This window comes from Engystomops pustulosus, chromosome 5 (assembly GCF_040894005.1).
Source record: "Engystomops pustulosus chromosome 5, aEngPut4.maternal, whole genome shotgun sequence".
Taxonomy (NCBI): Eukaryota; Metazoa; Chordata; class Amphibia; order Anura; family Leptodactylidae; genus Engystomops; species Engystomops pustulosus.
In genome coordinates this window covers 25,049,020-25,076,041 of record NC_092415.1, presented here as the reverse complement: position 1 = coordinate 25,076,041, position 27,022 = coordinate 25,049,020, and the positions used below count along the sequence as shown (strand labels likewise).

Below are 27,022 nucleotides of genomic sequence, written 5' to 3'. Positions count from 1 at the left end.
TCAAGCTGTCCACTCTATTCATGAGCGGGAGGCACAGCCACACCCCCAGTGCTTGACTGACAGCCTGTATAATGATGTGAGGCTGTATAATGATGTGCTTCCTGGTGCTAGCACCCCCTGCAGACTGTGTGTGTTTAGGAGAGATACAGCAGCTCCAGGCAGCCATGTTATAGCAGAACATGTCAGGTACATGTGTAGCTGATGTCTGTGTCTCTCACCTGTATAGTAGGAGGATGCAGCATGTCAGCAGATGCAGCACACACACCAGCCATGCTTTACTATACATTACACACAGACATGAGCAGGGGGAGGAGAGGGGAGGGGTAACACGGGTGACATCACTGCCTCTGACCATGTGACCAGCCTCATTTACATAATAAAGAATAGATGATTTTACAATGAATAATGTATGAAATAACTAGATAAAGGCTGGGATGGGATCCTTGTGAGCTGCTCCAACAGGTAGAGGTGACAGGACTAGTGGCAGAGACCTGATGACAGGTGTCCTTTAAAGTGCCCTATATAAATGGATCGCGAATGGACCGGGTAAGTATATCTGCCCCTAAGTCTTTAAAGTGCCCTATATAAATGGAGCGCTGCTACAACTAATGTTCCTTCACTTTCTATGGGACTTCAGGTTGGAAACCACCCAAAGACACCATGGAAGTCAATAGGGCACATTTACTTACACGTCTGACAGAGTTCATCGAAAGTGCATTGTCCGGCGATAAAGTTCTGTGCTGCGATTCTCACTAAGATCATGCGCCCGATATCCTGCATATTTTTTATTTTATAGAGGGAATAGAGTTTAACAGAGCTGTGTGCAAGCTTCAGGGTTTGGTCACATGTATCGCTAGCTCTGCGTCTATAAACGCAGCGCTGGCATACGGGGGGTGAGCCTCAGGGCGATCGCTTATGTGTTTCTATGGCAACGCATTTGATCGGTAACCTGAACCCGGTGTCTTGCATTGTTTTAATGCAAAACACTTGGTTCTGGCTAGAAATTGCATGTGACCGCACCCTGAAGGCTACACACAGCTCTGCTACATCCATTCCCTCAACACACATACCTCTGATAAAATTTTAGTGGCCATTTTATATTCCATGCAATATACTGAAAACTGGGAAAAAATTAAATTGCGGTGAAATTGACAAAAAAACTCTGCCCCCAGTATATAGCCTGCCAGTCCACAATATACAGTACAGCCAGCCCCTGCCCCCAGTATACAGCCAGCCTCTGCCCCCAGTATATAGCCTGCAAGTCCATAGTATACAGCCAGACCCTGCCACCAGTATGTAGCCTGCCAGTCCATAGTATACAGCCTGCACCTGCCACCAGTATATAGCCAGCCCTGCCTCCAGTATATAGCCTGCCAGTCCATAGTATACAGCCAGCCCCTTCCACCAGTATATAGCCTGCCAGTTCATAGTATACAGTCAGCCCCTGCCACCAGTATATAGCCTGCCAGTCCATAGTATACAGTCAGCCCCTGCCCCCAGTATGTAGCCTGCCAGTCCATAGTATACAGCCAGCACCTGCCTCCAGTATATAGCCAGCCCTGCCTCCAGTATATAGCCTGCCAGTCCATAGTATACAGCCAGCCCTGCCTCCAGTATATAGCCTGCCAGTCCATAGTATACAGCCAGCCCTGCCTCCAGTATATAGCCTGCCAGTCCATAGTATACAGCCAGCCCCTTCCACCAGTATATAGCCTGCCAGTCCATAGTATACAGCCAGCCCCTTCCACCAGTATATAGCCTGCCAGTCCATAGTATACAGCCAGCCCCTGCCCCAGTATGTAGCCTGCCAGTCCATAGTATACAGCCAGCACCTGTCTCCAGTATACAGCCAGCCCTGCCTCCAGTATATAGCCTGCCAGTCCATAGTATACAGCCAGCCCTGCCTCCAGTATATAGCCTGCCAGTCCATAGTATACAGCCAGCCCCTGCCACCAGTAAATAGCCAGCCTTGCCTCCAGTATATAGCCTGCCAGTCCATAGTATACAGCCAGCCCCTGCCTCCAGTATGTAGCCTGCCAGTCCATAGTATACAGCCTGCACCTGCCACCAGTATATAGCCAGCCCTGCCTCCAGTATATAGCCTGCCAGTCCATAGTATACAGCCAGCCCCTGCCACCAGTATATAGCCTGCCAGTCCATAGTATACAGCCAGCCCCTTCCACCAGTATATAGCCTGCTAGTCCATAGTATACAGCCAGCCCCTGCCTCCAGTATGTAGCCTGCCAGTCCATAGTACACAGCCAGCACCTGCCACCAGTATATAGCCAGCCCTGCCTCCAGTATATAGCCTGCCAGTCCATAGTATACAGCCAGCCCTGCCTCCAGTATATAGCCTGCCAGTCCATAGTATACAACCAGCCCCTGCCACCAGTATATATCCTTCCCCGCAACCAGTATATAGCCTGCCAGTCCAAAGTATACAACCAGCCCCTGCCACCAGTATATATCCTTCCCCGCAACCAGTATATAGCCTGCCAGTCCATAGTATACAGCCAGCCCATAGGATACAATCAGCCTCTGCTTCTGGTATATAGCCAGCCCCTTCCTCCAGTATATAGCCTGCCAGTCCACAATATACAGTACAGCCAGCCCCTGCCCCCAGTATACAGCCAGCCTCTGCCCCCAATATATAGCCTGCCAGTCCATAGTATACAGCCAGCCCATGCCACCAGTATATAGCCTGCCAGTCCATAGTATACAGCCAGCCCCTGCCTTCAGTATGTAGCCTGCCAGTCCATAGTATACAGCCTGCACCTGCCACCAGTATATAGCCAGCCCTGCCTCCAGTATATAGCCTGCCAGTCCATAGTATACAACCAGCCCCTGCCACCAGTATATATCCAGCCCCGCCTCCAGTATATAGCCTGCCAGTCCATAGTATACAGCCAGCCCATAGTATACAATCAGCCTCTGCGTCTGGTATATAGCCAGCCCCTTCCTCCAGTATATAGCCTGCCAGTCCATAGTATACAGCCAGCCCCTGCCACCAGTATATAGCCTGCCAGTCCATAGTATACAGCCAGCTACTTCCACCAGTATATAGCCTGCTAGTCCATAGTATACAGCCAGCCCCTGCCCCCAGTATGTAGCCTGCCAGTCCATAGTATACAGCCAGCACCTGCCACCAGTATATAGCCAGCTCTGCCTCCAGTATATAGCCTGCCAGTCCATAGTATACAGCCAGCCCTGCCTCCAATATATAGCCTGCCAGTCCATAGTATACAGCCAGCACCTGCCACCAGTATATAGCCAGCCTTGCCTCCAGTATATAGCCTGCCAGTCCATAGTATACAGCCAGCCCTGCCTCCAGTATATAGCCTGCCAGTCCAAAGTATACAACCAGCCCCTGCCACCAGTATATATCCTGCCCTGCAACCAGTATATAGCCTGCCAGTCCATAGTATACAGCCAGCCTTTGCCACCAGTATACAGCCAGCCAATAGGATACAATCAGCCTCTGCTTCTGGTATATAGCCAGCCCCTTCCTCCAGTATATAGCCTGCCAGTCCACAATATACAGTACAGCCAGCCCCTGCCCCCAGTATACAGCCAGCCTCTGCCCCCAATATATAGCCTGCCAGTCCATAGTATACAGCCAGCCCATGCCACCAGTATATAGCCTGCCAGTCCAAAGTATACAGCCAGCCCCTGCCTCCAGTATGTAGCCTTCCAGTCCATAGTATACAGCCTGCACCTGCCACCAGTATATAGCCAGCCCTGCCTCCAGTATATAGCCTGCCAGTCCATAGTATACAGCCAGCCCCTTCCACCAGTATATAGCCTGCCAGTCCATAGTATACAACCAGCCCCTTCCACCAGTATATAGCCTGCCAGTCCATAGTATACAGCCAGCCCCTGCCCCCAGTATGTAGCCTGCCAGTCCATAGTATACAGCCAGCACCTGCCTCCAGTATATAGCCAGCCCTGCCTCCAGCATATAGCCTGCCAGTCCATAGTATACAGCTAGCCCTGCCTCCAGTTTATAGCCTGCCAGTCCATAGTATACAGCCAGCACCTGCCACCAGTATATAGCCAGCCTTGCCTCCAGTATATAGCCTGCCAGTCCATAGTATACAGCCAGCCCCTTCCACCAGTATATAGCCTGCCAGTCCACAGTATACAGCCAGCCCCTGCCCCCAGTATGTAGCCTGCCAGTCCATAGTATATAGCCAGCACCTGCCTCCAGTATATAGCCAGCCCTGCCTCCAGTATATAGCCTGCCAGTCCATAGTATACAGCCAGCCCCTGCCTCCAGTATGTAGCCTGCCAGTCCATAGTATACAGCCTGCACCTGCCACCAGTATATAGCCAGCCCTGCCTCCAGTATATAGCCTGCCAGTCCATAGTATACAGCCAGCCCCTGCCACCAGTATGTAGCCTGCCAGTCCATAGTATACAGCCAGCCCCTTCCACCAGTATATAGCCTGCCAGTCCATAGTATACAGCCAGCCCCTGCCCCCAGTATGTAGCCTGCCAGTCCATAGAATACAGCTAGCACCTGCCACCAGTATATAGCCAGCCAGTCCATAGTATACAACCAGCCCCACCTCCAATATATAGCCTGCCAGTCCATACTATACAGCCAGCACCTGCCACCAGTATATAGCCAGCCTTGCCTCAGTACATAGCCTGCCAGTCCATAGTATACAGCCAGTCCCTGTCCCCAGTATGTAGCCTGCCAGTCCTTAGTATACAGCCAACACCTGCCCCCAGTATATAGCCTGCCAGTCCATAGTTTACAACCAGCCCCACCTCCAGTATATAGCCTGCCAGTCCAAAATATACAACCAGCCCCTGCCACCAGTATATAGCCTGCCAGTCCATAGTATACAGCCAGCCCTGCCTCCAGTATATAGCCTGCCAGTCCAAAGTATACAACCAGCCCCTGCCACCAGTATATATCCAGCCCCGCCTCCAGTATATAGCCTGCCAGTCCATAGTATACAGCCAGCCCATAGTATACAATCAGCCTCTGCTTCTGGTATATAGCCAGCCCCTTCCTCCAGTATATAGCCTGCCAGTCCATAGTATACAGCCAGCCCCTGCCCCCAGTATATAAGGAGCCCATGCCACAGTATATAGCCTGCCAGTCCATAGTAAACAGCCAGCCTCTGCCCCTGGTATATAGCCAGCCCATGCCCCAGTGTATAGCATGCCAGTCCATATCCACCTTAACTATCCACCCGACCCACCCCCCTTTCGAAAATTCACCACTTTTGGAAATCACAGGTAATTTACGTGTTTGAGTCACCTACTTTTGTAGAAGTTGTGTTTTTTTCATTATTATTTTGTGAAGATTACATTTGTATTTCTCCTTTTTTGTAACAATAAGGAACTTCACAGGTTATATTTGGGAATTTCTCAATGATTCACATCTGACCAATGGGCACACATCCCAACTACTTATATGCAGCAGGACTCAGTCTGACTCTTCAATTGACAGAACTCTATGTTTTATAACATTTATTGAATTATTTTTTTGCCTTGTTTCTTGACCTCAAAGGAAATTTTTGGAAAATTCTCTCTTTGAGGAGCCGTCGTGACCTCTAAATCTCAAGGATGATATCTATCAGTATACTACGTGTTCTCTCCTACTGCAGGAAGGTATTTGTTGCAGGAAGTGCAGATGGATGGAAGGAGCGCATTGTTTTTGCCTTACTTTGCTGGATTTTTGGGATGACGATAAGTGTGTGCTTGGTTCTTGTTTGCGTCTTGTCTAAGGTAGGTCTTGGGTTGGTCAATGCAATGATCGTCATCTCACTTGGGATGACCGTATCGGCCTTTGCCTTGGCTTTCAAGTCGGTGCGCTGTACTGGTCTTCTGTTCCTCTTGTGTTGCGGTATGAGAGAAGGACGGAACGTTCTCATGGCCATTGGAACCAGTATTGTCGTGTTTAATAACGTGAAGAACATTTTGAGGAATCTGAAAGTCCTGGCTGATAGTATCGTCTGCAACCTGGAGGTCAAGCGGGCAATGTTGAAAGTGATGCCCTTTGATTACTACGTAAAGTCCCTCTACACAATATATGAGCACTTAAGAAGCCATTTTTTCAATCCCTTTAAGGATTTTGTGAAACTAACGGACAATTTCCAGTGCGGTCTCCAGATCTCCGATGACAACCTGAAAATCGCTCTCAATCAAACCAAACAACAGATCCAAGACCTGTCCTACAAAATATCCGCTCAACTCGATCTTCTGACTTTCATAGGACGGAGAGTTTTTCTCTTAATGGGAATTTCCATCATTTTAATTGGAGCTGTGATATTTTTGAGAAAATTCCTGGCCCCTGCCAGTACAAAGTATCAAAATGTCTACATTACAAAAAGTTTTCTGAAGTACGATGAGAGCAGGAGGCATCGAAACATGTCGGGTGTTCTCCCCCTCAACAAAACTGAACGAAACATCTACATCACAATTCCGAGCCGGAAAACTTCACCGAAACAAAAGCGGAAGATGGTGATGTTTTTGATCCCAGTGATGACTCATATTTCTATCTGGACTTTGATTTCCATCCTGGATTTTATGCTTTACTGGCTGATCTTTACAATCAGCAAAAATCTGCAAGGTCTGCACCCAGTTGAAGTTCCCATAACATTGACATACGCAGTAAGTATTCATAGGAGGTTGTACATTTCTACAGCTAGGGCCATGTTCACACCAAAGAGAAAGCCCCCAGGAGTGCATGGCCTTCTTCTATGTCTGCCCTTGTATCGTTGGTTCACAGAACTAAGAAGTCCTGAGATGAAGGCAAAAGACAGTCATCAAATTATTGACAGGTCTTTAAGCATCATAACAGCCCAAAGGCAGGACCAGAAAGCAAGCTACTGCTGAAAAAAAATTATGTTAGGTAAATCTTAGGAATTGTGAATTGGTGTCAGATAATATTTGCATATAGCTGTACTGTGGTGGGTCCAATGGAAATAATTTTTATTCTGACATTGGGGCTTACATTCACGAACCAATAGACTGGGTTCACATGATTCTTTTGCAGTCCGTTTTATACACATATGGTGAGGTATGTCATCAAGGTGTTTTCGCAGTGATAACTGACCTTATATGGACTATGACATCACAGAGGACCAGGGTCAAAGTATAGGGAGGGCACTCTGGGCGCAAGCCCCTGGGCCCCCACCATCCTGCGTGCCTCCACTCCTGCCACATGAATAGAAATATCCTGAGGACACCGATACTGCAGAGTGCTATGCAGTAAAATCTCTGTACCATATATGCTTTTGGTCACCTCAGCTGTGAGTGCATAGGGGCGAAGCTTTGCAGATGAGGGGCGGATCTTCCACTATGTATTCCCAAGATGATGGACATAGGTAAAGTGAACTGACGTGTAAGATGAAAAGATTCTGCAGCAGCTGAGATATTTATGATGAGGTCCTGTAGCAACTGAGTCATGTATTATGAGGTTCTGCAGCAGCTGAGCTGTGTGTTATGACGTTCTCCTGCAGCTGAGGTGTGTAATATGAGGTTCTGCAGCAGCCGAGGTGGCACTTAGGAGTTTCTTGTTGTAGCCATCTTTCTAGTTGCGAGTTAATGGCGCTATAGAAAATAAATTATTTTATTATTTATGTATTCAATATTAGTTTTCAGGCAGTATTGTGGCTTGTAATTAATTGGGGGTCCTCACCAGTCCACCGGGCCCTGTTGAGGACTTCCCTGAGAGTATGTTTAGCATAGGCTGGGAGATAGGTGTAATACTTTGCATCCATCCCCCATGGGCCACATCTATTATTCTGCACCAGTTTTCTATCTAACTGAAAAGAATGGGGCACATTTACTAAGAACAGTGCAGTATGTACTAGGTGCAGTGTCCTGTGTAGTGTGCAGGGGGCGCCAGATTCAGAATTTGTGGCGCACGTTCTGCATGGATCTGGCGCCTCCTGCCCTGCCCCGACAGAGTGCACCACTATTTTTTGGTGAACCTTTAACATGGGGCATGCAATTCTGTCCACAATCCTGGTCTTCGATCCTGACCTCTGCTGAGGACGTCAGATTATTTCCCACTCGTTCAGTGTGACAAACATACGATAGTTCTCACAGAGCTATAATAATATGGGTCATGCGGAAACAATCCCACTACCTGCACTTCCCCTATTACTGTACATATGCGCTGCGCTTGTGGTGACTCACTGCAGATGATAGGGGTGAGAATTTCATGTTGCTGAGTAATAACTTAGTATTTCAGCAGGAAGTAATTGTTCAGCCGAAAACCTTTAACTTTAAGTTTTAACCTATTAGAATAGTAATAGTAATCCATCAGGACAGTAATCTATTCAGATTTGGCTACAGTCTGCTGTGTATGGCAGCTATAGTGACCATAGCATCAGCACTGACCAGGGTCGGCTCTGGGTATCAGTAGGCCACTGGGTGACAGAGCCTCAGTGGGTGCCTTTGCAGTGAACTCACGTGGCAGCATTAAAAATTCAGAAACTAAAATAGTCCACTGTTTCCTATAATATTCCCTAGTTGATCATCCCCCTCATGGCTATTTTACATAAGCCCCCCTAAGCCTATGGATTCCTTATGTACAGCGTTATGTGGGCCCCCCCCCAGCAGCTCTGGGTCCCCGGCACTTGCCCAGGAATGCCCAGTGCTAGCGCCGGCCCTGGCAATGACCCAAGGTTTAGAGATAGTGGTGGGGACTAGCGGTTGGACCCTCATCTAGATGACCTCTGACCCTGGAGAACATGTTCTGTCCATTGATGGAAATAGCCACAATGTAATACTTAATATCTCCTATGGGGGCACCGCAGTGATATGGAGCACCTTCTGCCAGGTTTCCCCACAGCTGATCCCTGGGACTATTGGGATCCATATTTGGTAAGTTTTGACCAATAGGGTGACATCTATGTAATTATTATGATGTGTTTTGTAAATGAATGTAATAAAATGACTAGTCATATCCCTGTCCCCATTATACAGCACAAAGAGGTGAACTTATTCAACCTGAGAAGGTCTGAGGACATTTACCATAACCGGTTGGTCATCAATCTCTTCGAGCCTCAGTGCACCCCTATCCCGGAGCTCTCCCTGTCCGCCACTTGGATCCCATTGGCCGTATTGATCAGCGTTTTGCTATTTCTTGGTCTAATTTCCGCTTATCTGGTACAAATCAAGTTATTGGTGATAGCAGCTTTCTATCCGGACAAAGACAGAGAGCGGGTCACCTACCTCCATGATAAGATACGGGAGGAAAGGGCCATACTGGCGTCACCTGCCGAAAGCGGAAAACTCAAGAAAATTATTTCCCAGGTAAGATGATATCATTTTATAGTTTTTTTTTTCACCTATAGGCACAGTAGGCATCTGCCTATGGATGACCTGGGGGAGGCACCGACTGAATATATTACACGGCAATGAAGCAACATATACAATTCCAATGGGTGTGGCTTCAATATGGGCGGAGTTTAAGGCACCTGCATCATCATGAGATCCAAAATCAGGAATTTTTAGGCAAAACTATTTTTTCACTTTTCCCCAGTGATAGTAATAGTGTCCTTTTATTGTGTTTATAGGGTGACCCCCCCTGTCTTCATGAAGCCATAACCCAAATTATTACACTCTTTAGTGTAGACCCATATATTAGTACATAGAGTATATAATATCTACAGTACATATTTTCTACAAAGTTGGAACAATATTTTTTTAAAGGGGTTGTGCCAACATTGTAACTTGGGGAAGAGAACAAAAGAATCAAACTACTTGGGAAGGGAGGGGGTCCCTTCTGTACACTTTTAGTTATGCAGTTTGAGGACATTTGTAGGACCCTCAAAGATCCTGGAATGACCCTTTTAAACTGAGAGATTGAGGATTTCATGGCTGGAGGATCTGCTCTTTATTTTCTCTACATGACAGTATCAAACTTGGCGGTTGGCTCAGGTTGTCATGAGCCCCTAAGAAGCCCAGGGCCCCGGGCGGCTGCCCAAACCGTCATTATTATAATCAACTACAGAGAGCAAGTTAGACATGAGGAAGCACTGGGGTTCTAGCGAATGGGGGTCGTCTCTAATGTATCATTTTTGTATCCATTGTAATGTTACAATAGTTCCCACTGAAAGGGAACCTGCCATCAATATTTTTTACCAATCAAACAGTCAGATTCCAACCACAATCTGCCATTATTTTTACACTTTTTTCCCTTATATAGACCTTATATGTTTACAAAAATGAAAGACCTGGGCAGGGGTGTACCTTCCAAGGGGTGATTTGAGCCTCTTGCCTCAGGCAGCACTAACCGCAGCAAGATTAGGTTTGTAGTTACCTGCTACAGAGCCAGATACGTAAAAACAGCGTTTCTCCTCACCAGATGTCAGCATGGGTATAAGACACTGCATGGGGAACCCACATATTAAAAAAATAACCCAATATGTTACTATTGGATGAGGTGGAGGGGCGCGGTTCTATAGTTTGCCTCAGCTAGCAGAGACTTTAGGTTCAATCCTGGTCCCGCGGTCTATTGAAGATCATGATGACCCATGAACTCCATGACCATTAAAGAGGACCTGTCACCCAAATTTTCGGTACTAGTAGCTGCTTACTAAAGTAACTCCTAGTGCTTGATCAAACGCCGCAGTGTTAGAGTGATAGAGTTACCGGAAACCTCTAACACCTCTAACACTGCTGCGGGGTACATTGTAATCATCGGCGCTGCCTCTTCCCCGGACCGCCCCGCTCGCTCCATAGGCCGGCAGTGACTGTCGCGCGCCAGGCGGCAGTCACCGCCCCTAGTCGTGCCCCTCATGAATACGTCGGACAGCTTTGCAAGCAGTCCGATGATTACACTGTACCCCGCCGCAGTGTTTGATAGCGTTACCGGAGGTTTCTGGTAACGCTATCACTCTAACACTGCGGCGTTTGTGTAAGCGCTAGGAGCTGCTTACTGTAGTAAGCAGCTCCTAGTGCCTAAAATTTGGGTGACAGGTCCTCTTTAAGTGGGAAATGGACCGTGGCATCGAAGGAGATGAACACCTCTCAATGGAGTTACTGGGGTTCCCTAAATACACCCCTGACACAAGAGGGCCACCAACATCCATAGATATCAGTAGGCGCCATATACAAGGATGACCCTGTTCCCCGCGGTTGAGTGCCTATAACCATGGCTGGATGGGTAGACTACATAATCTACAGTTTTACACTTTATGAATTTATAATTTTGAGAAATTCGTAAGTTATACTGGCTATTTTGGGGAAAATCCCTCTAAACCACCTACGGCTGCCTAAGATATTACAGTAAGTGTATGTTTGGAAGATATTTGGATAAGTTATCAATGATAAAGTATCGGAAACATATCAATAAATACAAGGCCATAGACTGGCAGTGACGCATTGTGTTGTCTGTTACAGGTAGCTTTCTGGTTTCCCATAATCACAAGAAAACATTTTGCCAAAAATCAGTAAATTGGATCATTTTTGTTGAAATATTATAATTCTTCACGAGCAGCTGTGTCCACATTGTTGTTTAACACTGACGACTCTTCAGATTCAACACATTCAGTCCTGAAGATGGTGAAAAGAGTTGAGCAAAAGGGGTTTTAAAATGTGGAAACTTTAATAATGTCCCACAGGACTGTTGATAGGACCGATCTATTCTGGGCCTTTAGGGACAAACATTTTACAAAAATGTTTTTTTTTTTTTTTTTATTTTTCATTGACCTTCAATAATAAAATATTTCATTATTTTTCATGGAGGGCTTGTTTTTTGTGGCACTTGGTACTTCTTGTGACTTCTTGATTCATTTTAGTCATTTTCAAGGGAGAGGTGCATGGAAAAAAAAATCTGCCGGGATGTTCTTAGTATTACATTACATGAGTTTTTATTTTTTAAAATAAATAATACAACCAGTTTCTATGAAAAAAGTGTGTGTTTTTTTTCTTACTGTGTAGCATTTATTTTATACTTTACTTCAAGAAGTTGCTGACATGTCACAAGTGATTTGTACTTTCCCCCTGATCAATTTGGTGTTTTTATGCTTAGTTTTATATATATATGTATATGGACAGTTGCATAACAGAGGATCTCCCAGAGTGTAAACTCAGCTGAAGTCGGGGATGGATGCCATAATGCATGAATGCCCCTTAGGCTATTATGGCCTCTGATAAGTTTATACGTTGCTCGAGAGCAGGAGACGTCCCGTGTTTCCTACTGGATGCAATTACATTCTGTGGATACACTTACATCCTCTGCATATGTTCAGCGCATGCGCCGGGAGCTTTGCTGTGGGCACAGAGAATACTGCAAGTTGGCAGAGTGCAGGCTGGGTGGATTTTTCATTGGGATTTTTCATCCCCTTAGATGTTTTTCTATGTGTTTTTTGGGAGGAGGTATACAAGTAGTTTTCAGACTCTTCACCAGTATGGGTAGTGTGAGGCAGATAGGATGTTATTATATGAGGTGGCCAGTTTTTACCAATAGCCAATAGGAGCATTCAAAATGGTGGCTTTTAGAAATGGGGGATACAAACCAGGAGGGTGGATTTATAGGAGCGAAAACTGGTGTTTTTTTTCCATAGGTGGAGACAATTATGCCACAATTTATTGGAGTTGTTGCCAAGAGCTCGGAAATTGTACTGTTCTGTGATTTTTTATTGTCATGTTAATAAAGTTTTATATATTCCAGATTGTATTTGAAGGACACATAATAAAACTGTGACCATTCACCTTTCCAACAAATATGTTTCTTTGTGTTATTTAGTTGGGTGGATGTCAGGTGAGTTGTATTTCCTCCTCTCCCATACCCTAAATTCAGTCATTGCCTGGTCATGTCGTATATACAGTGAACGTATACCTAAAATGAGATGTGACCCCGGCCGTTTCCCTATCAGAGGTCCACTGATCTCCATACTCATTGAGTGGACAGGTTATAAACTGGTTTCTGTATGGTAAATGGGCTTCACCCCATCGCTACTAAAAAAAACAACTCACTCAGTGATGGGTCCTTCTATCCACCTACTACATGATGAACCATCGGTGGTCGATCAACATTTTATCTTCAGACTACGGGACAGTAGTTCTAGCGTGGGGTCTGTAACGCCCCCCAGTTTCCTTACATCAGGATTATTTATTGGAAATGTAACTTCCGTAATAAGGGAACCACAAGTCTCTGGTCAGATTGACACGTCCATCTCACTTCTTCTTCTTCTTTAAAAATAGGAACCACGATAAATTAAGCTACATGGATGAAGTCCAAGACCTTTTTTAAGCCATTTGTGGTTTAGGAATTACATTGTTATTTCACAATACACAATGTAACATATTTATCGTCTCTCCTTTTAGAACCAAAATTCCAAATGTTCCAGGACTCACATGGGGTGGGTAGCGATGGCCGATTGTGCCGATGTAACTATGACTTAGCTCCTGTTCACATGGGGACAATTGAGCGCCTTGGTTCCTATAAGTATAAGTCCCTCATACAAGTTGAGCGTCTTGGTTTCTTTAAGAATGGGTCCCTTATGTAAGTTAGTCCCAGGCTTTACTGTTACTGGGAATCCATTTTTATACTTTAGTAGCCAACTGTAGATTTTTAGAGGGGGCAATGGGGGCATTCGGGTCAGGATCCTGTTGTCAGAATATTGTTGTGTTTCACAACAGCTTACAGGACATCGTTGGTGGTCCCCGGGATGATTGACCAACCTTTTTAAGGGGTTTTCCAAGAATTTGGGAAAACCCAACAGACTTGGGTAGATGCAAGCTGAAAAAAAAAGTGCACATACCCTCTTCCAGCTTCCACTAGTCTACTATTGGAGGGACCTGAACTGTTGTGGGTCATGGGACTACAGCCAATCAGTGGCTTCACAGGCCCCAAAGATGTAGAAAAAGTGATTAGTCGCAATGGATTTCATGACATCCCCCCCCCCCCCCTCACACTTCAGGTCCCATTAAAAATGCTGGGAGACCAATGAACCAGATTGTTGCGAGTCATGGGACTTGCTGAGTCAATCAATGTCCCTGCATGTCCCAAAGATGTAGAAAAAAGTGAATGACTGCAAAGGGTTTAATGATCCCCGACACTTCCGGTCCAGCTAGGAATACTGGAAAAACCAATAGTGGCACCAAAAGCGGAATAAGTAAACTTTACTTTTCGTTCTTACTCCTGCCCCGTTCCGGAATTACTGGAAAACCCCTTTAAAAGAACTTTTTGCTTAATGTAAATGAGGCTTAGTTGATGTATTATAAAAATTAGCTTCTAATTATTACTGTATATTAGTCTTCTCTGCATCTTGTAAATAGGAACTTCAAAAAGAGACGTTTGATATCCCAGTCCCAATCCCCTCCTATGGTTTTATAGTACAAAAATACAAACTGTGTAATAAAATGCTTTATTTCTAGATTTTATTATTCAGTTCTATTTAAGAACACAGTCCAGACCATAGAATTATTACATATATAAAATATCTAGAATATTTGTATTATATATATTATACTGTGGGGGGGGGGGGGGTCCTATCATATCCCATATGTATAGTGAGTAATGTGTAACCTGTAACATTGTTATATACAGATGTGTAATTCCTAACCTTTTCCAATGTGTCCATATATAGGTGTGTGAGATATAATATATATATATATTACGTATGTTCCACAATGCAACCAAATTTCTAGACAACATTGTTCAGTGATATTCTATACATTTCTATGTGCGGCCGATGGTTATGATGTGATTTTGTTCTTTTTCAACAGTTTAATGGTCATATTATCACCTAGTGATGTTGGTTTCACTAGAAATATTTACTGCGTATATGACTGGAAATCTTTAGAGACCATCTTGGGTGCCGCCCCCCCCATCAATCTGATATTGATGGTCAAATATCTCAACCACAAAGGAAAAATACACATTCATTACAGGGTTAATATATAGACATGTATAATACATCTAGATACTGTAGACAGTTATAACATTGTGGTATAAAGATATGTTATAATCCATGCTCAGGGCCCCCAGAGGATTTTTAGAATTCAAAATGGCCGACATTGAGTGCAACATGCTGAAACACCGAGCACAGAAAGAACACACAAGGATTGGTTGGATTATTTGGATGAAGAAGCAGAGGAAAGGCAGAGTCATGGAATGACAGGAGGCTCCAAAGCGCTGCAGTTATTATGGGGTTTCCAGCCTTTTGTTGCCTTCATGGATACAACTTCCTTAATAATAGAAAGAAACACATATTAGATATAGGAAACACAAGTATAATCCCAGATACAGGCAGTCCCTGGCTTACGTACAAGATGGGTTCCATAGGTTTGTTCTTAAGCTGAATTTGATGCATGTGGAAACTGTATATTTTATAATTGTAGATTTTTGGCTCCAGTGACAATTGGAGTTTTACATTTTTTGCGGTAATGGGACCAAGGATTATCAATAAAGCTTCATTACAGACACTTTACAGCTGATCATGGCAGTCTGGGACTATAGTAACATCCAGAGACTTCACCAGAGGTCACAGGGGGCAGAGTGGTGCGACTGTAACTAGAGGTCGTCTGTAAGTCGAGTGTCCTTAAGTAGGGGACCGCCTGTATCTGATATCTACATTTTGTTTTCCATGAAATATTACAAAAAAAATCTTTTCAATATCTCCCAACGATCACAGATCGAACTAAGCCCCAGATTTTCACTTTTCTCTCACTGTTCCAGGTGGCGGGAGGGATGTTCCAGGTGGCGGGAGGGATGTTCCAGGTGGCGGGAGGGATGTTCCAGGTGGCGGGAGGGATGTTCCAGGTGGCGGGAGGGATGTTCCAGGTGGCGGGAGGGATGTTCCAGGCTGCAAACTCTATATTCTCCCAACATACAAAGATTTAAAGGCAATGGTAAAGCAGGGAGCCGTCCACTCCCTGCTCCAACATTGGGCCTCTGCCGCTGCTGTATGTGGCAGGGAAGACAGAAGAGGAGGGGCGCACACGGGGGAACAGGGATAAGGGAGTATCTGTATCTTCTGGTTTTCACAGCAAAAATGAAAGGAGGATTTTGTGTGCATAATAACATCATTGGGGGAGGGAAGGAGGCATAACTGGGGAAATTACTAGTGGAGGCCTTGAGAAAAAGTCAGCATTGTACAGTGTAGGGGGCAATATACTATAAGGGGGGAGGGGCAATATTGGGAATATTATAGTGTGTGGACCAGCAAGGGGCATATTTTACTTGGTAAGTAATATTCTAGGACCTTGAATGGAGATCCCTTTCTATAATAGCCCTGCCACCCAAAAGGCATTGCCGGATACATGCCGGATACATGCCCTGGTGTGGAGGTGGCGTCAAGGGGAATATAATCACAAGTTCTAGCTATAAGTTAGCATTTCGATTATTTCACGGCTTCTACACCCGTGTCCAGGAGCAGAAGTCCTGATAAGTTCCCCCCCCAATGAGTCTATGGGTACTGGAGCTCCCTCTCTGTCTATGCCATGTGTTGGAGGTACATGTCATGAAATGGTTCCCATATTATAAACCTTTATAGTTCCCTGCAAAGATACACAGCTTTTGAAATTATTACACTTTGTGATCAGTTACTAAGGGATGGGAACCGACCGGCTCTCTGACTCTCCTGAGCCGTTTGTTAAATTCACAGCCTATGAGGCCGCAGAGCACAGGACCCTGTAGCTCCCATCTCGCAGGATACAGTCAGTATGTGAGATTTGGGAAGCTGACGGCCTCCTCCTCCACAGGTGAAACAATTACATGACATGCACTTTTACAGGGTCCTTGCATCACAGGCCAGAGGCCTAAATAGGCCTTTGAACTGTGATGCATCTGTATTGGCGCAGGTGAATGTCATCATTGTAGCAGAAGAAGAAGCGAAGGAGGAGACAGCAGAGGAGAGGTGAGTGCTAGCATTTTTTTCCTGGCTTTTTTTCTTTATTATTACTGGCCATTGGGGGTGGCTGTCAGGTTTAGCTACCGGCGGCAGAATTAGGTTTGGCTACTGGTGGTGGCGTCAGTTTCAGCTACGGATGGGTGGGGGGGGAGAGCCTTTCGTTTTTTATACTGACTACTGTGATGGCATAATAGTGATCACTAGGGGAGCAAGAGGACAATATTAAATTTGTGATAACAAGGTGGAAGAGAGGATGATGAAGAGAGGGACCTAACATTTTTGTGTTGCAAAATCTATGAGATGAGTTGTGGCCAGAAGATGCTGACCACCAGGGCCGGCTCCAGGTTTTAGTGGGCCCCTGGGCGACAGAGCCATAGTGGGCCCCTCCGTGGGCCGCCCTCCAGTGACCACACTGCGCCCCCTCCCCCTGCGGACACACTGACTACCCCCCTTCCCCTGCGGACACACTGAACCTCCCCTGCTGAGACAATGACCCCCTCCTCCCCCTGCAGACACATTGAACCCCCCCTCCCCCCGTGGACACACTGACCACCCCTGCTGACACACTAAGCCCCCCCGCCGACACACTGACCCCCTCCATCGCTCCCCCTGTATACACACTGACCCCCTCCCCCCCTCCTCCGGGAAAGAAAAAAGAATTTACCTGTCCTGGTTCCCCCGGAGCAGCGCCTGCAGCTGTCTTCGGCCTGGGCCTCCCATGCGCGCCGGCTCTGACGCCGGAACACGTGATCCAATGACGTCATCATGTGTGCCGGCTTCAGAGCCGTCGCATACCCTGCGGAGCGACGCATCGTGGGAACCGGGACAGGTGAGTTTTAGATTCTGTCTCTATGCTGCGCTCCCGACCAGCGCAGCATAGAGGCAGAAAAGTGATCGATACAGATGGTGATCAATTGTACCAGTGTCTTATAGCGACACTGATACAATTGATCCGGGGGCCCGAGTGGGCCCCTCCAGTACCCCGGGGCCCCGGCACTTGCCTGGGTTGGCCGGGTGCTGGCGCCGGGCCTGCTGACCACAGTTATGGTGCCTGGATCTATAAGTAAGTATCCATGGTTTATCATGATGGATTTGGATGGTAAATTTCCTTGTATAAATATTGTATTTATTATAGTAGATATATTTTTTCATGCTTCCAGACTTCTCGCTCTGGGCATTTTTTTTTTAATGTAATCCCCCCTCCCCCCTGACTAGGATTCATGATCCATTGAACATATGACCGTCAGCCTCACCAGCAGGTAATGTCCTTTCACTTCAGCTGGATGACCTCCCCCTTATACGGCTCTCTTGGCACTGGTGATGGCTGGCACACCTGAAAAGCAAAAAGAAAAAAACTACAGACATCGAGCGGTAACTGAAGGATGAAATCAGATGTGACTGCGACAACTTATAGTAACAGAGCAGCTGCTGCTTTAGTTTCACAATGATGGGAGATTTTGTCTTGACCCAATGACCAGGCCTGAAATACCACAATGACTTTTCAGCATTTCCCCCCCAAATTTGGTGCATAACAACCCACATTATTTTATTTGAAAGGTACATTTTGTTAACTTTTTTTAATTTCTTAGGCTATTCCCCACAACAAAAAAAAAAGTTACATAAAATGTTTCCTCCTGTAGACCTGAATGGAGTGTGGCTGCGCATGCGCAGTAGTCTCTCCTTCATTCAGCCCCCCCCCCCCCGACACAGGAAGAGAGTTAGTAGAAACCCATTTTTGAAAGTGGTCCCAATCACACATCTATCACGTATTTATGACCTATCCTGTGGACGCATCATAAACACACATGATAGGAAAACCCCAATAAGCTAGTAATTTAGCCAGTGTGGTTAATATAAGGTGGAAGTGAAAATCTGGTAACAGTAATTCTGGTCTGGATAACATGGTGGTCCACTATTGGAGTTTTAGGGTTCTAAATTACCCAATCATCTTTAACCCAAAATGAGACATCACCTTTAGCTCTGCCTGACATAGATGTACATCTCTTCTATAGATTTACCTCATCTCTTTTTATAATCCGGTTGTAGACGTAGTCAGCAAACGGCTTTCGTGGAATGAATTTGCCGTGGCCGGGTACGGTGTGCAGGGTCCCGTTCTCATACACTACTCTTCCACCCGCGATGGTGACTAGAGGGACTCCATGGCAAACCATTCCCTCAAAGATATTGAAGTTTACAGCCTGATGGTGAGTCTTGACCGAAATAGTCCTGGAAGAATAGAATATTACACGTCAGTAACATCCTGAATGGCATCAATGGGATGGTTGTTATGGTAATATTAAAGGCATTGATCATGTGGTTGAGGATGGGACCAGTAGTGGATTATTATATATGTGGTTTGGACGGGAACCCGGGGTCCAAAGCTTCTAGGGGGCCCATGGTCACTCAAACCTTGGACCTTTGCCCATGGACCTTTGCCCATCAAATCCTCATACATCTGTTCCTGCTCCCAATACACATGGGAACAAGGGGCATTTCAGGACCTTTGAAGGTCCTTAAAAAGTCCTAAAACGGCAGATTGAAAGCAGGCAGAAGGCACACACCCAAGAAGCTGATGTAGGAAGTGATTTTCAGACTTTTAGGGGCTATAATATTCATACAACCCAGGACCCATGGCAGTCTTACTCCACCCCTGGATGGAACTAAAATCTTTGTCTCACCTTCCCTTCTGCTTTGCATCCTGCTCACCACATAAAAGCAGAAGGATGGGGGGAGGGTGACACAGTGTAAATGTCACACGAAGCCCCTCAGGCTCTTTAGCATAAATTTGCCATGCCACTCATTCCAGTTTAGTTGTAGTTAGCCAAAACTAATTTTTCGGGAAGGGTGGGCAAAGTTGACTCAACTGTCAGACCGACTGGCCCCACCCATGTGACAGTAGAGCCCCTAATTAGCATATTAGATAGACAAAATGTATCCCACTAATTGTTCAAGAGTAGTGGGCGATAGAGAAGAAAAATTCCACCTGTGATGGAATCGGTGGAGCGACACCCATTTAAGAACGTAACGAGTTGGAGTCGGTGAAAAGTCCCCTTTTATTGCAAGGACTTTTTTTAAAAAACTTTATTAACATATAACATCATATAAACAAACAATACAGTGTAGGCTTAGTGACAAATATCCTGTAATCTGCTGTTCAGTGCTATCGTATATATAACGTCCTACTATCATTTACACCCCAAAGGCAACGCCTTAAACCGAACTATATCCCAGACGCTATGAGGAGCGGAGACAGCCGGGGCATTAGGCGTTTGGCTCAGACTTGATATATCTAGGTCAGTGAGCTTGTGCCGCTCTACCTGCAACTCAGAAAATGTTCTTATTTTGCCTTTAACCTTTTCTGATTGCACAAACAGTATGAAGGGATTATTGCCACTTCAGACAGATCTAATGGCGTTAAACTCTCCAATTTATAAGCCGCGCTGTGAGAACGGGAGGGAGATGCCAGCGGGAGCTTCTTGGGTGCACTTTGTCACGTCAGGAGAAAGGCGGCTGATGAAAAGAGGCAGAAAACGCGACTTTACTAGACTAAAGTGATGATTTCTGTAACACTCCAGATCCACGGCGTCCAATAGGTGGCGCTCCACTAACACGTCCGGGACAGAGATCAAATCATTGTGACGAAATTGACAAAAAAACCCCACACTTGCAGCATTTCCTTTATTCTTTGGGATCACAGGGATAGCAAATTTACGGTACAGACCAAAAGTTTGGACGCACCTTCTCATTCAAAGAGTTTTCTGTATTTTTAGGAAATACATAAAAATTCATAAAAACTATGAATCAAAACTATGAATTAACACATGTGAAATTATATACTTAACAAAAAAGTGTAAAACTGAAAATAGGTCTTATATTCTAGGTTCCTTTTGCTTTAATTGGTGTTCTAGGGAGGGGGTTGAAACAAACTTTTACTTTAAGGTTTTTTCAATATTCTTTTTATTTTTTTACATTATTATTATTTCAGACCCTCTAGGGTAATTTAACCCTGTGGGTTCTGATTGCTCATAATATATCCTGCAATACTACTATATTACAGTAAATAGAAATTTTACTGATGAGCTCTAATAGCCTGTCATTTACAGGCTATTGGAAATTAGTATACATGGTAGGCCTACAAGTCTCTATGAGACTGTAGGATGCCATGGCAACCAATCTCCACCCTCCGATGATGTCATGGGGCCAGCGATTGGCCATCCAACATGGCGGTGGCCATCGGCAGCAAAGTTAGGTGCCGTGGTCGGGTTATAATTTTTCTCTCCATAGTAAAAATAACATGGTTTTTACAATGCACATTGAAGAACTATTTTGAAAGACAATGTTTTTCTCCATCCTCTCATTAAAGTGAATAGATTACAAAACCTTTGCATAGATTAATAGTACAAGAAAATAGAAGAACCCTCATCATCATCCTCTCTCCTGATCCCCCATTTGGCGAGTTGTCAGAATACATAGAAGTCTTTAAAGAGGGGAGGGTAAAATAGTCTATGGAAAAGGGGGAGGAGGGTATAGTAGTCTATGGAGAGGAAAGGGGGGAGTACATTGGTCTATGGAGAGGGGAGGAGGGTTTATCAGTCTATGGAAGGGATGGAAGCACAATGATCTATGGAGAGGGCAGGGGAGAGTACAGTGGTCTATGGAGAAAGGAGAGGGAGTATAGTGGTCTATGGAGAAGGAAAGAGAGTATAGTAGTCTATGGAGTGGGAGGAGTACAGTGGTCTATGAAGAGAGGAGGGGGAGTAAAGTGGTTTATGGAAAGGGAAGGTGGTACAGTGGTCTATGGAGAGGAGAGGTGGTACAGTGGTCTATGGCAAGGGGAGAGCGAGCACAGAGTTTCAGCTATGTCTCCACCCAGCAGCACAGAAACATCTGCCAATTATAGATACAGACTGGAAAAAAAAAGTTTTAGAAGTCACATAATGACGAGAAACCGTGTTATTCCTCATGCACACAGATTGGATTACAGAAAATTCTGTTGTAAGCTGGAAAAACTGGGTCACGGCTTTGAGGGGTTAGAAATCACCAGAAAAACAAAAACAATACTTGGAAACAGCAGCACAAGGCGCCAGAAGACGACTCGTCACGCCGAGCCCTGATGTCCAAACAGATAGATCCTCTGTACGTGACATAACGGACCATTAGACCTGCACAACATCCCCGGTACCTGCTCCGCACAACAACCAGGATGAGAAATAACCTCCCCGCCATCTGTCACTACTAATCTGCCTGCGCTGGCTGAGCAGTCATCCCCAATCCATCACAACCCGCTGGTACCAAACCCACAACAACCTCGCTCAATAGAATATGCAGACCTCATGTAATCGCCCCCAGGGCATCCGTGTGCAGGGCTCCGGCTTCTGTCCCAAACATAACAATTACGTTACTTATCCAGAATTGTGAATTCCGGGATAATTATACATCGACTGACAATGGAAGTGTCAGTAACCCTTCAGGATCAGCACAAACGTCTTCATATGACAATAGAGCTTATTATATCACATATAGTTATATTATGTCAGTGAAGGCTTATAATATTAACTGTGTGAAGTGGAAGACAAATCTATTCCAAGGCAAGAATGAGAAAAGATGATTTCTGGAAGCTCATAAATCTACAATCAAAATCCATCAAGATAAAATCAAGGACACTTAGGATACATTCACACACATGTATGGGGGACGTATATACGGCCGATATACGTCCCCCAAAAACTTCTATGGGCTCACGTGCGGCACCGTACCGCTCTGTAGCCCGGGAAAAGATAGGACATGTCCTATCTTTTCCCCTATTACGGCGCCGTGCGCCATTACTTCCTATGGAGAGGGGCGGGTGTGAGCGGCGCTCACCTCCTCCTCCTCTCCCCGTGCTGCCGTGTGCCCACCGTGCTGCGGTGTGGCGGGCTCACGGCAGTGGGAATGTAGCCTTACTCATTAATCCAGGCACCAGGACTGAGGTCATCTTTATAGACTTGTTATCCTTGGTCTCCTTTCTTCCAAAATCAACTTTAATAATTATAAAAAAAAAGGGCTCCTTAGGGTGTTACCAGAGCCCTGCCGTGCTGTAGCTTCACAGGTTGTTACACAGTGGGGGGGGGGGGGGAGTGCTACTGCACAGTGTAAGATTACAGCAGGTAGAGGGAAGGGGTAAGTGCTGAGGGAGAGAAAATATAATAACCTGTGTAGGTACAGCAGGGAGGGGCTCTAGTAACGCCCCCAGTAACCTTCAGCATAAATTTCAAAGTTGATTTTAGAAAGAAGGAGGCCATGGATAACAAATATAAGAAGATTACCACAGTCTCGGTGCCTGGATCTATGAGTAATTATCTCTGGTTTATCATGATTTTGATGTCGAGATATTAGCCGCTTTCTTCGAAGAAAAGTGCCCCACCTGCCTACAGTTATGTTTCTTCAAGTGTCACTACAAACTACAAAATGGTATGTGCTATACACTATAAAACTACTGCTATACACTATAACAATTACTGCTATACACTATAACAATTACTGCTATACACTATAAAACTACTGCTATACACTATAACAATTACTGCTATACACTATAACAGTGATGGCGAACCTTTTAGAGACCGAGTGCCCAAACTACAACAAAGTCCCACTTATTTATTGCAAAGTGCCTACACAGGAATTTAATTAGTGATTTATACTGCCTGCTCTGTCACTTTCATTCATAACTGCACCCTGAGGACACCAATATAGCAGAAAATAGAAGAAATTTGGATGATCATTGTAGCTTCCCTCCAGGGTCCCATAAACAGGAAGAATTGCATGGGGCCGGACCATGAGCTACATAATGATAATCCAGATCTGTCCACACCTTCCCACTCCTTCAGTAGTCCCAGGTAGAGCTGTCACTTTAATATAGCTCTTTGCACAGCAAGTCCTGGGCTGTCTGGGACTGCAGGAAGATACCTGGAGTCCTCTCTGGTGATGGCCCGAGTGCCCACAGAAAGGGCTCTGAGTGCCATAGGTTAGCCACCACTGCACTATAATAAATACTGCTATACGCTATAATGCTACTATACACTATAATACTGCTATACACTATAATACTACTATACACTATAATACTGCTATACACTATAATACTGCTATACACTATAATACTACTATACAGAGTCCCACCCAAACACCATGTCTGCAGTATAGATGGCCTTAGTATTGCCCTGAGGCTGTAGGTGCCATATTGGTGCCCGTGTCCCATTCCGCAGGTAATTATCCTATAGAAGATTTATGTAGGGGCAGGAGCGGCTGACACCCGGCTTCTGGCTCCTCGGACACTGTCCCCGCTCTCTCCTGACTTCACTTCTCTCAGATTTGTCTGATTGATGCTCCAGCAGTGGAGTCATTTCTACTCCAGAATATTCTTCCATTTAATCACACACAATTTATGCTTTGCTGACATTATGTTGACTTCACACGATACTTTGTTTAAGTGGATTAGATCCTGGCGTGAATCAGATTCCAGAGGTAAGTGATGCTACAAATGCTGTTTCATTCAGAATTTTATGGCTCAATTTACATTTTGGTATAAAAGGTCATCCAGAAAACTTCTCCACCGTCACGCAGAGAAGCTGCTCATCTACAGCGCCATCATCAGAGGTAAACAAAAAAATCTGATTTTGGGTCTAATTGTCAACTCTGGTTCCATGTGTAAAGAGAATAAAGTAATACTTAAAGGGATCCTGTCATCACACATTAAACAACACCCTTCTTTTAGCTCCCATCCCCATTAGATCAACTTTGTTATCTTACCTGGCATCAGCAGCGAGTCAAGGGGGAGTGTCCTGCTCAGCCGAGTCCAGCGACCCCTCCTCATTCCTTCTTCTCACCATTCAGCACTACATGTCATGTGACCAGGGTCTTGTCCATTAAGGTCTTTTACCCATTTACATTTGCACAGTCTACCCCATGTGTGTATCTGATCACATGAATGCACAGCAGCCTCCATGGAGAATTGAGAGGAGTAAAAGTCCATGGAGGCTGCTGTGATTTCATGTGATCAGATACATACATGGGGTAGATTCTGCAAATGTTAGAGGCTAAAGGACAGTAGATGACATCACCCTGTTCACATGACATGAAGTCCATAGAAATGAATGGAGCAGAGTGGACATGCCAAGCCATCTGCTCCATCCCTCTCAGGGAGCAACAAGGGGTCCGACAGAGATCTGTGGGGATCTCATCAAAAGCTTAATTTTTAGGTGGGAAAACCCATGGGGAGGAACCAGTTAACTCAACCTCCTCTGACTCGCTGCTGATGACAGGCAAAGTAACAAAGTTGATGGCGGTGTGGGGGGAACAATTTTTAGCAAAAAAATAAAGTGATATTTAGTTAAAAGTGCTCTATGGGAACTGGTCACTAGCTGAAGGGGCTTTCCAGGAATGACTATTGAGGCTCTGCAAGAGATCAGTGGGGCCCACACTATCTTGGGATACAGTTAAATATCCCCATCTCAAAAAACACAGCTGGGTAGAGAAACCAGGTAGAGGCGGGATGCTAACCTGACTCCTCCCTGTAACTTGACTCCACGGAGTTTGATTCACACTGTATAGACAACCACAGGATGCCAATACAGTTATGGATGAGACTGGAGCAATATACCTTTTTCTTAGCCATTCAAAGCAGAGCGGTTTATGACGGGAGCATAGATACAACATATCTATAACATATGTATAAAAGCAGAGCAGGCTGCCACTTCCAATAAATCACTATAAAGAGGACCTGACAAGTTTTTGCTAAAACCAATAACTATTCTAGGTAATTTTTTTATAACTCTTCATTGGGCAGTTCCTCTGTGGTTTCTCCTAAAACTGGGTGTTAGAGTTTACAGAGCCCGCCCCAACTGGTGACACTGTCCAATCAGGGCTTACATTGTATGGACACGCCCCCTTGGATATAGGGACATGGTAAAACCCAGTTGCCAATATCTTCCTGAGTATTCAGGAGGAATAACTGAGGGACAGCACAATGCGTTCTAAGCAAGGATTCTCAACAATAGCTAGAGAGGGGTATAGAAGTATTTACTACAACAGACGTGTCATGAAAGGGCACCGGTCGTCTTTAGAGTCTAGTACGGCGCTCGGATCCTTGTATCGTTATGATATAATATCCTGTGTCCTGCTCCCTCATATCGGTCCTTGATATCAGCTCCAGCAATAAGAAGCCACAATGTTATATTGTAATAAAATTGAGGATTTCTACCTTGTAGCTTCTGGATCCCAGATAACAACATCGGCATCGGAGCCTTTGGCTATTTTCCCTTTCCTCGGATACATGTTAAAGATCCTGGCAGCATTGGAACTGGTGACGGCTACAAATCTGTTCTCATCCATATCACCGCTGTGCTGGGGGGTGAAGAAGAATACGGTATTGTTATTACACCCCCATATCACAGCAGCATCCTACACTGGACCACATGGGAGGTAGTAATCACACTCTGCCCTCATGCCTGGGGGATCCGAGACTCACTTTACCCCCAGGCAATTCATCAGTAATTTATAGGTGGTACTGGTAGCCAGTTATGTATTAGGGCCCAAATTTCAAATAGTAATTGTTTATATACACATATTTTAAATATTAGTTATTTATTATATTTACCATTTTTATTATAGTTATTATGTTTATTAATAAATAATAACGATTACAATAATGATTATGATGATGGCGACATTATCATCATCCTAATCATCATAATCATCAATAATAATAATAATAATGATGATTATATTATTTTTTATATACTAACTGAATTATTATTCCATTATAATTCTGATTAATTGCTTGTCAACTAATTATTCATGGATTATTTTTTAATTGATTATTCGTATGTATTAAAAATATAAATATAATAATAAATCACTCAAAATTGATTGAATTCATTAAATATATTTTTGGACAATGCAAATCCCACTCTCTGCTGCATATTCTACAGTATAGACATCAATATCAACAGTGACATCTACTGGAGAAGGCTAAATATTACTGTAAATTAAAGGGAACCCATCAGCAGCTTGGCTTGTAGATGAGGTGTCCTGCATCATAAGCATGCCTCTCAAGAAAATATCTAGTCTTAGAAAAATCTAATTTTTGCTTAAAAAATTTTAATAAAAAGATTCCCCCTCCACCACCATAAGACACAATGGTATCAATAACA

At 44.8% G+C, this 27,022-nt stretch overlaps 2 protein-coding genes across 3 annotated transcripts in view; one reads left to right on the top strand and one right to left on the bottom strand.

The window, feature by feature from the left end:
* The first annotated feature begins 5,580 nt into the window (after positions 1 to 5,580).
* DCSTAMP (dendrocyte expressed seven transmembrane protein) lies at positions 5,581 to 11,553 on the top strand. Its single transcript, XM_072154628.1, has 3 exons — positions 5,581 to 6,627; positions 8,953 to 9,282; positions 11,374 to 11,553. The coding sequence occupies exons 1-3, from the start codon at positions 5,581 to 5,583 to the stop codon at positions 11,425 to 11,427; spliced, it is 1,431 nt and encodes a 476-aa protein (XP_072010729.1). The 3' UTR covers positions 11,428 to 11,553.
* Positions 11,554 to 14,329: 2,776 nt separating this feature from the next.
* DPYS (dihydropyrimidinase) overlaps positions 14,330 to 27,022 on the bottom strand; it is a 50,747-nt gene continuing 38,054 nt past the window's right edge. For both annotated transcript variants that reach the window (XM_072151343.1, XM_072151345.1), the window contains exons 7-10: positions 26,071 to 26,213; positions 18,851 to 19,058; positions 18,086 to 18,165; positions 14,330 to 15,168 (exon numbers count right to left, since the gene is read on the bottom strand). In XM_072151343.1, the coding sequence (XP_072007444.1) occupies positions 18,103 to 18,165; positions 18,851 to 19,058; positions 26,071 to 26,213 (414 nt within the window). In that variant the 3' untranslated portion in view covers positions 14,330 to 15,168; positions 18,086 to 18,102. The remainder of the gene's footprint in view (positions 15,169 to 18,085; positions 18,166 to 18,850; positions 19,059 to 26,070; positions 26,214 to 27,022) is intronic.

What these genes read in the sequence shown, in the direction of transcription:
- DCSTAMP (XM_072154628.1), top strand. Translation starts at nt 5,581, where the DNA reads ATGATATCTATCAGTATACTACGTGTTCTCTCCTACTGCAGGAAGGTA. An exon ending in CCATAACATTGACATACGCA is followed by an intron (nt 6,628 to 8,952) that starts GTAAGTATTCAT and finishes CCCATTATACAG; the next exon opens with CACAAAGAGGTGAACTTATT. An exon ending in TCAAGAAAATTATTTCCCAG is followed by an intron (nt 9,283 to 11,373) that starts GTAAGATGATAT and finishes TGTCTGTTACAG; the next exon opens with GTAGCTTTCTGGTTTCCCAT.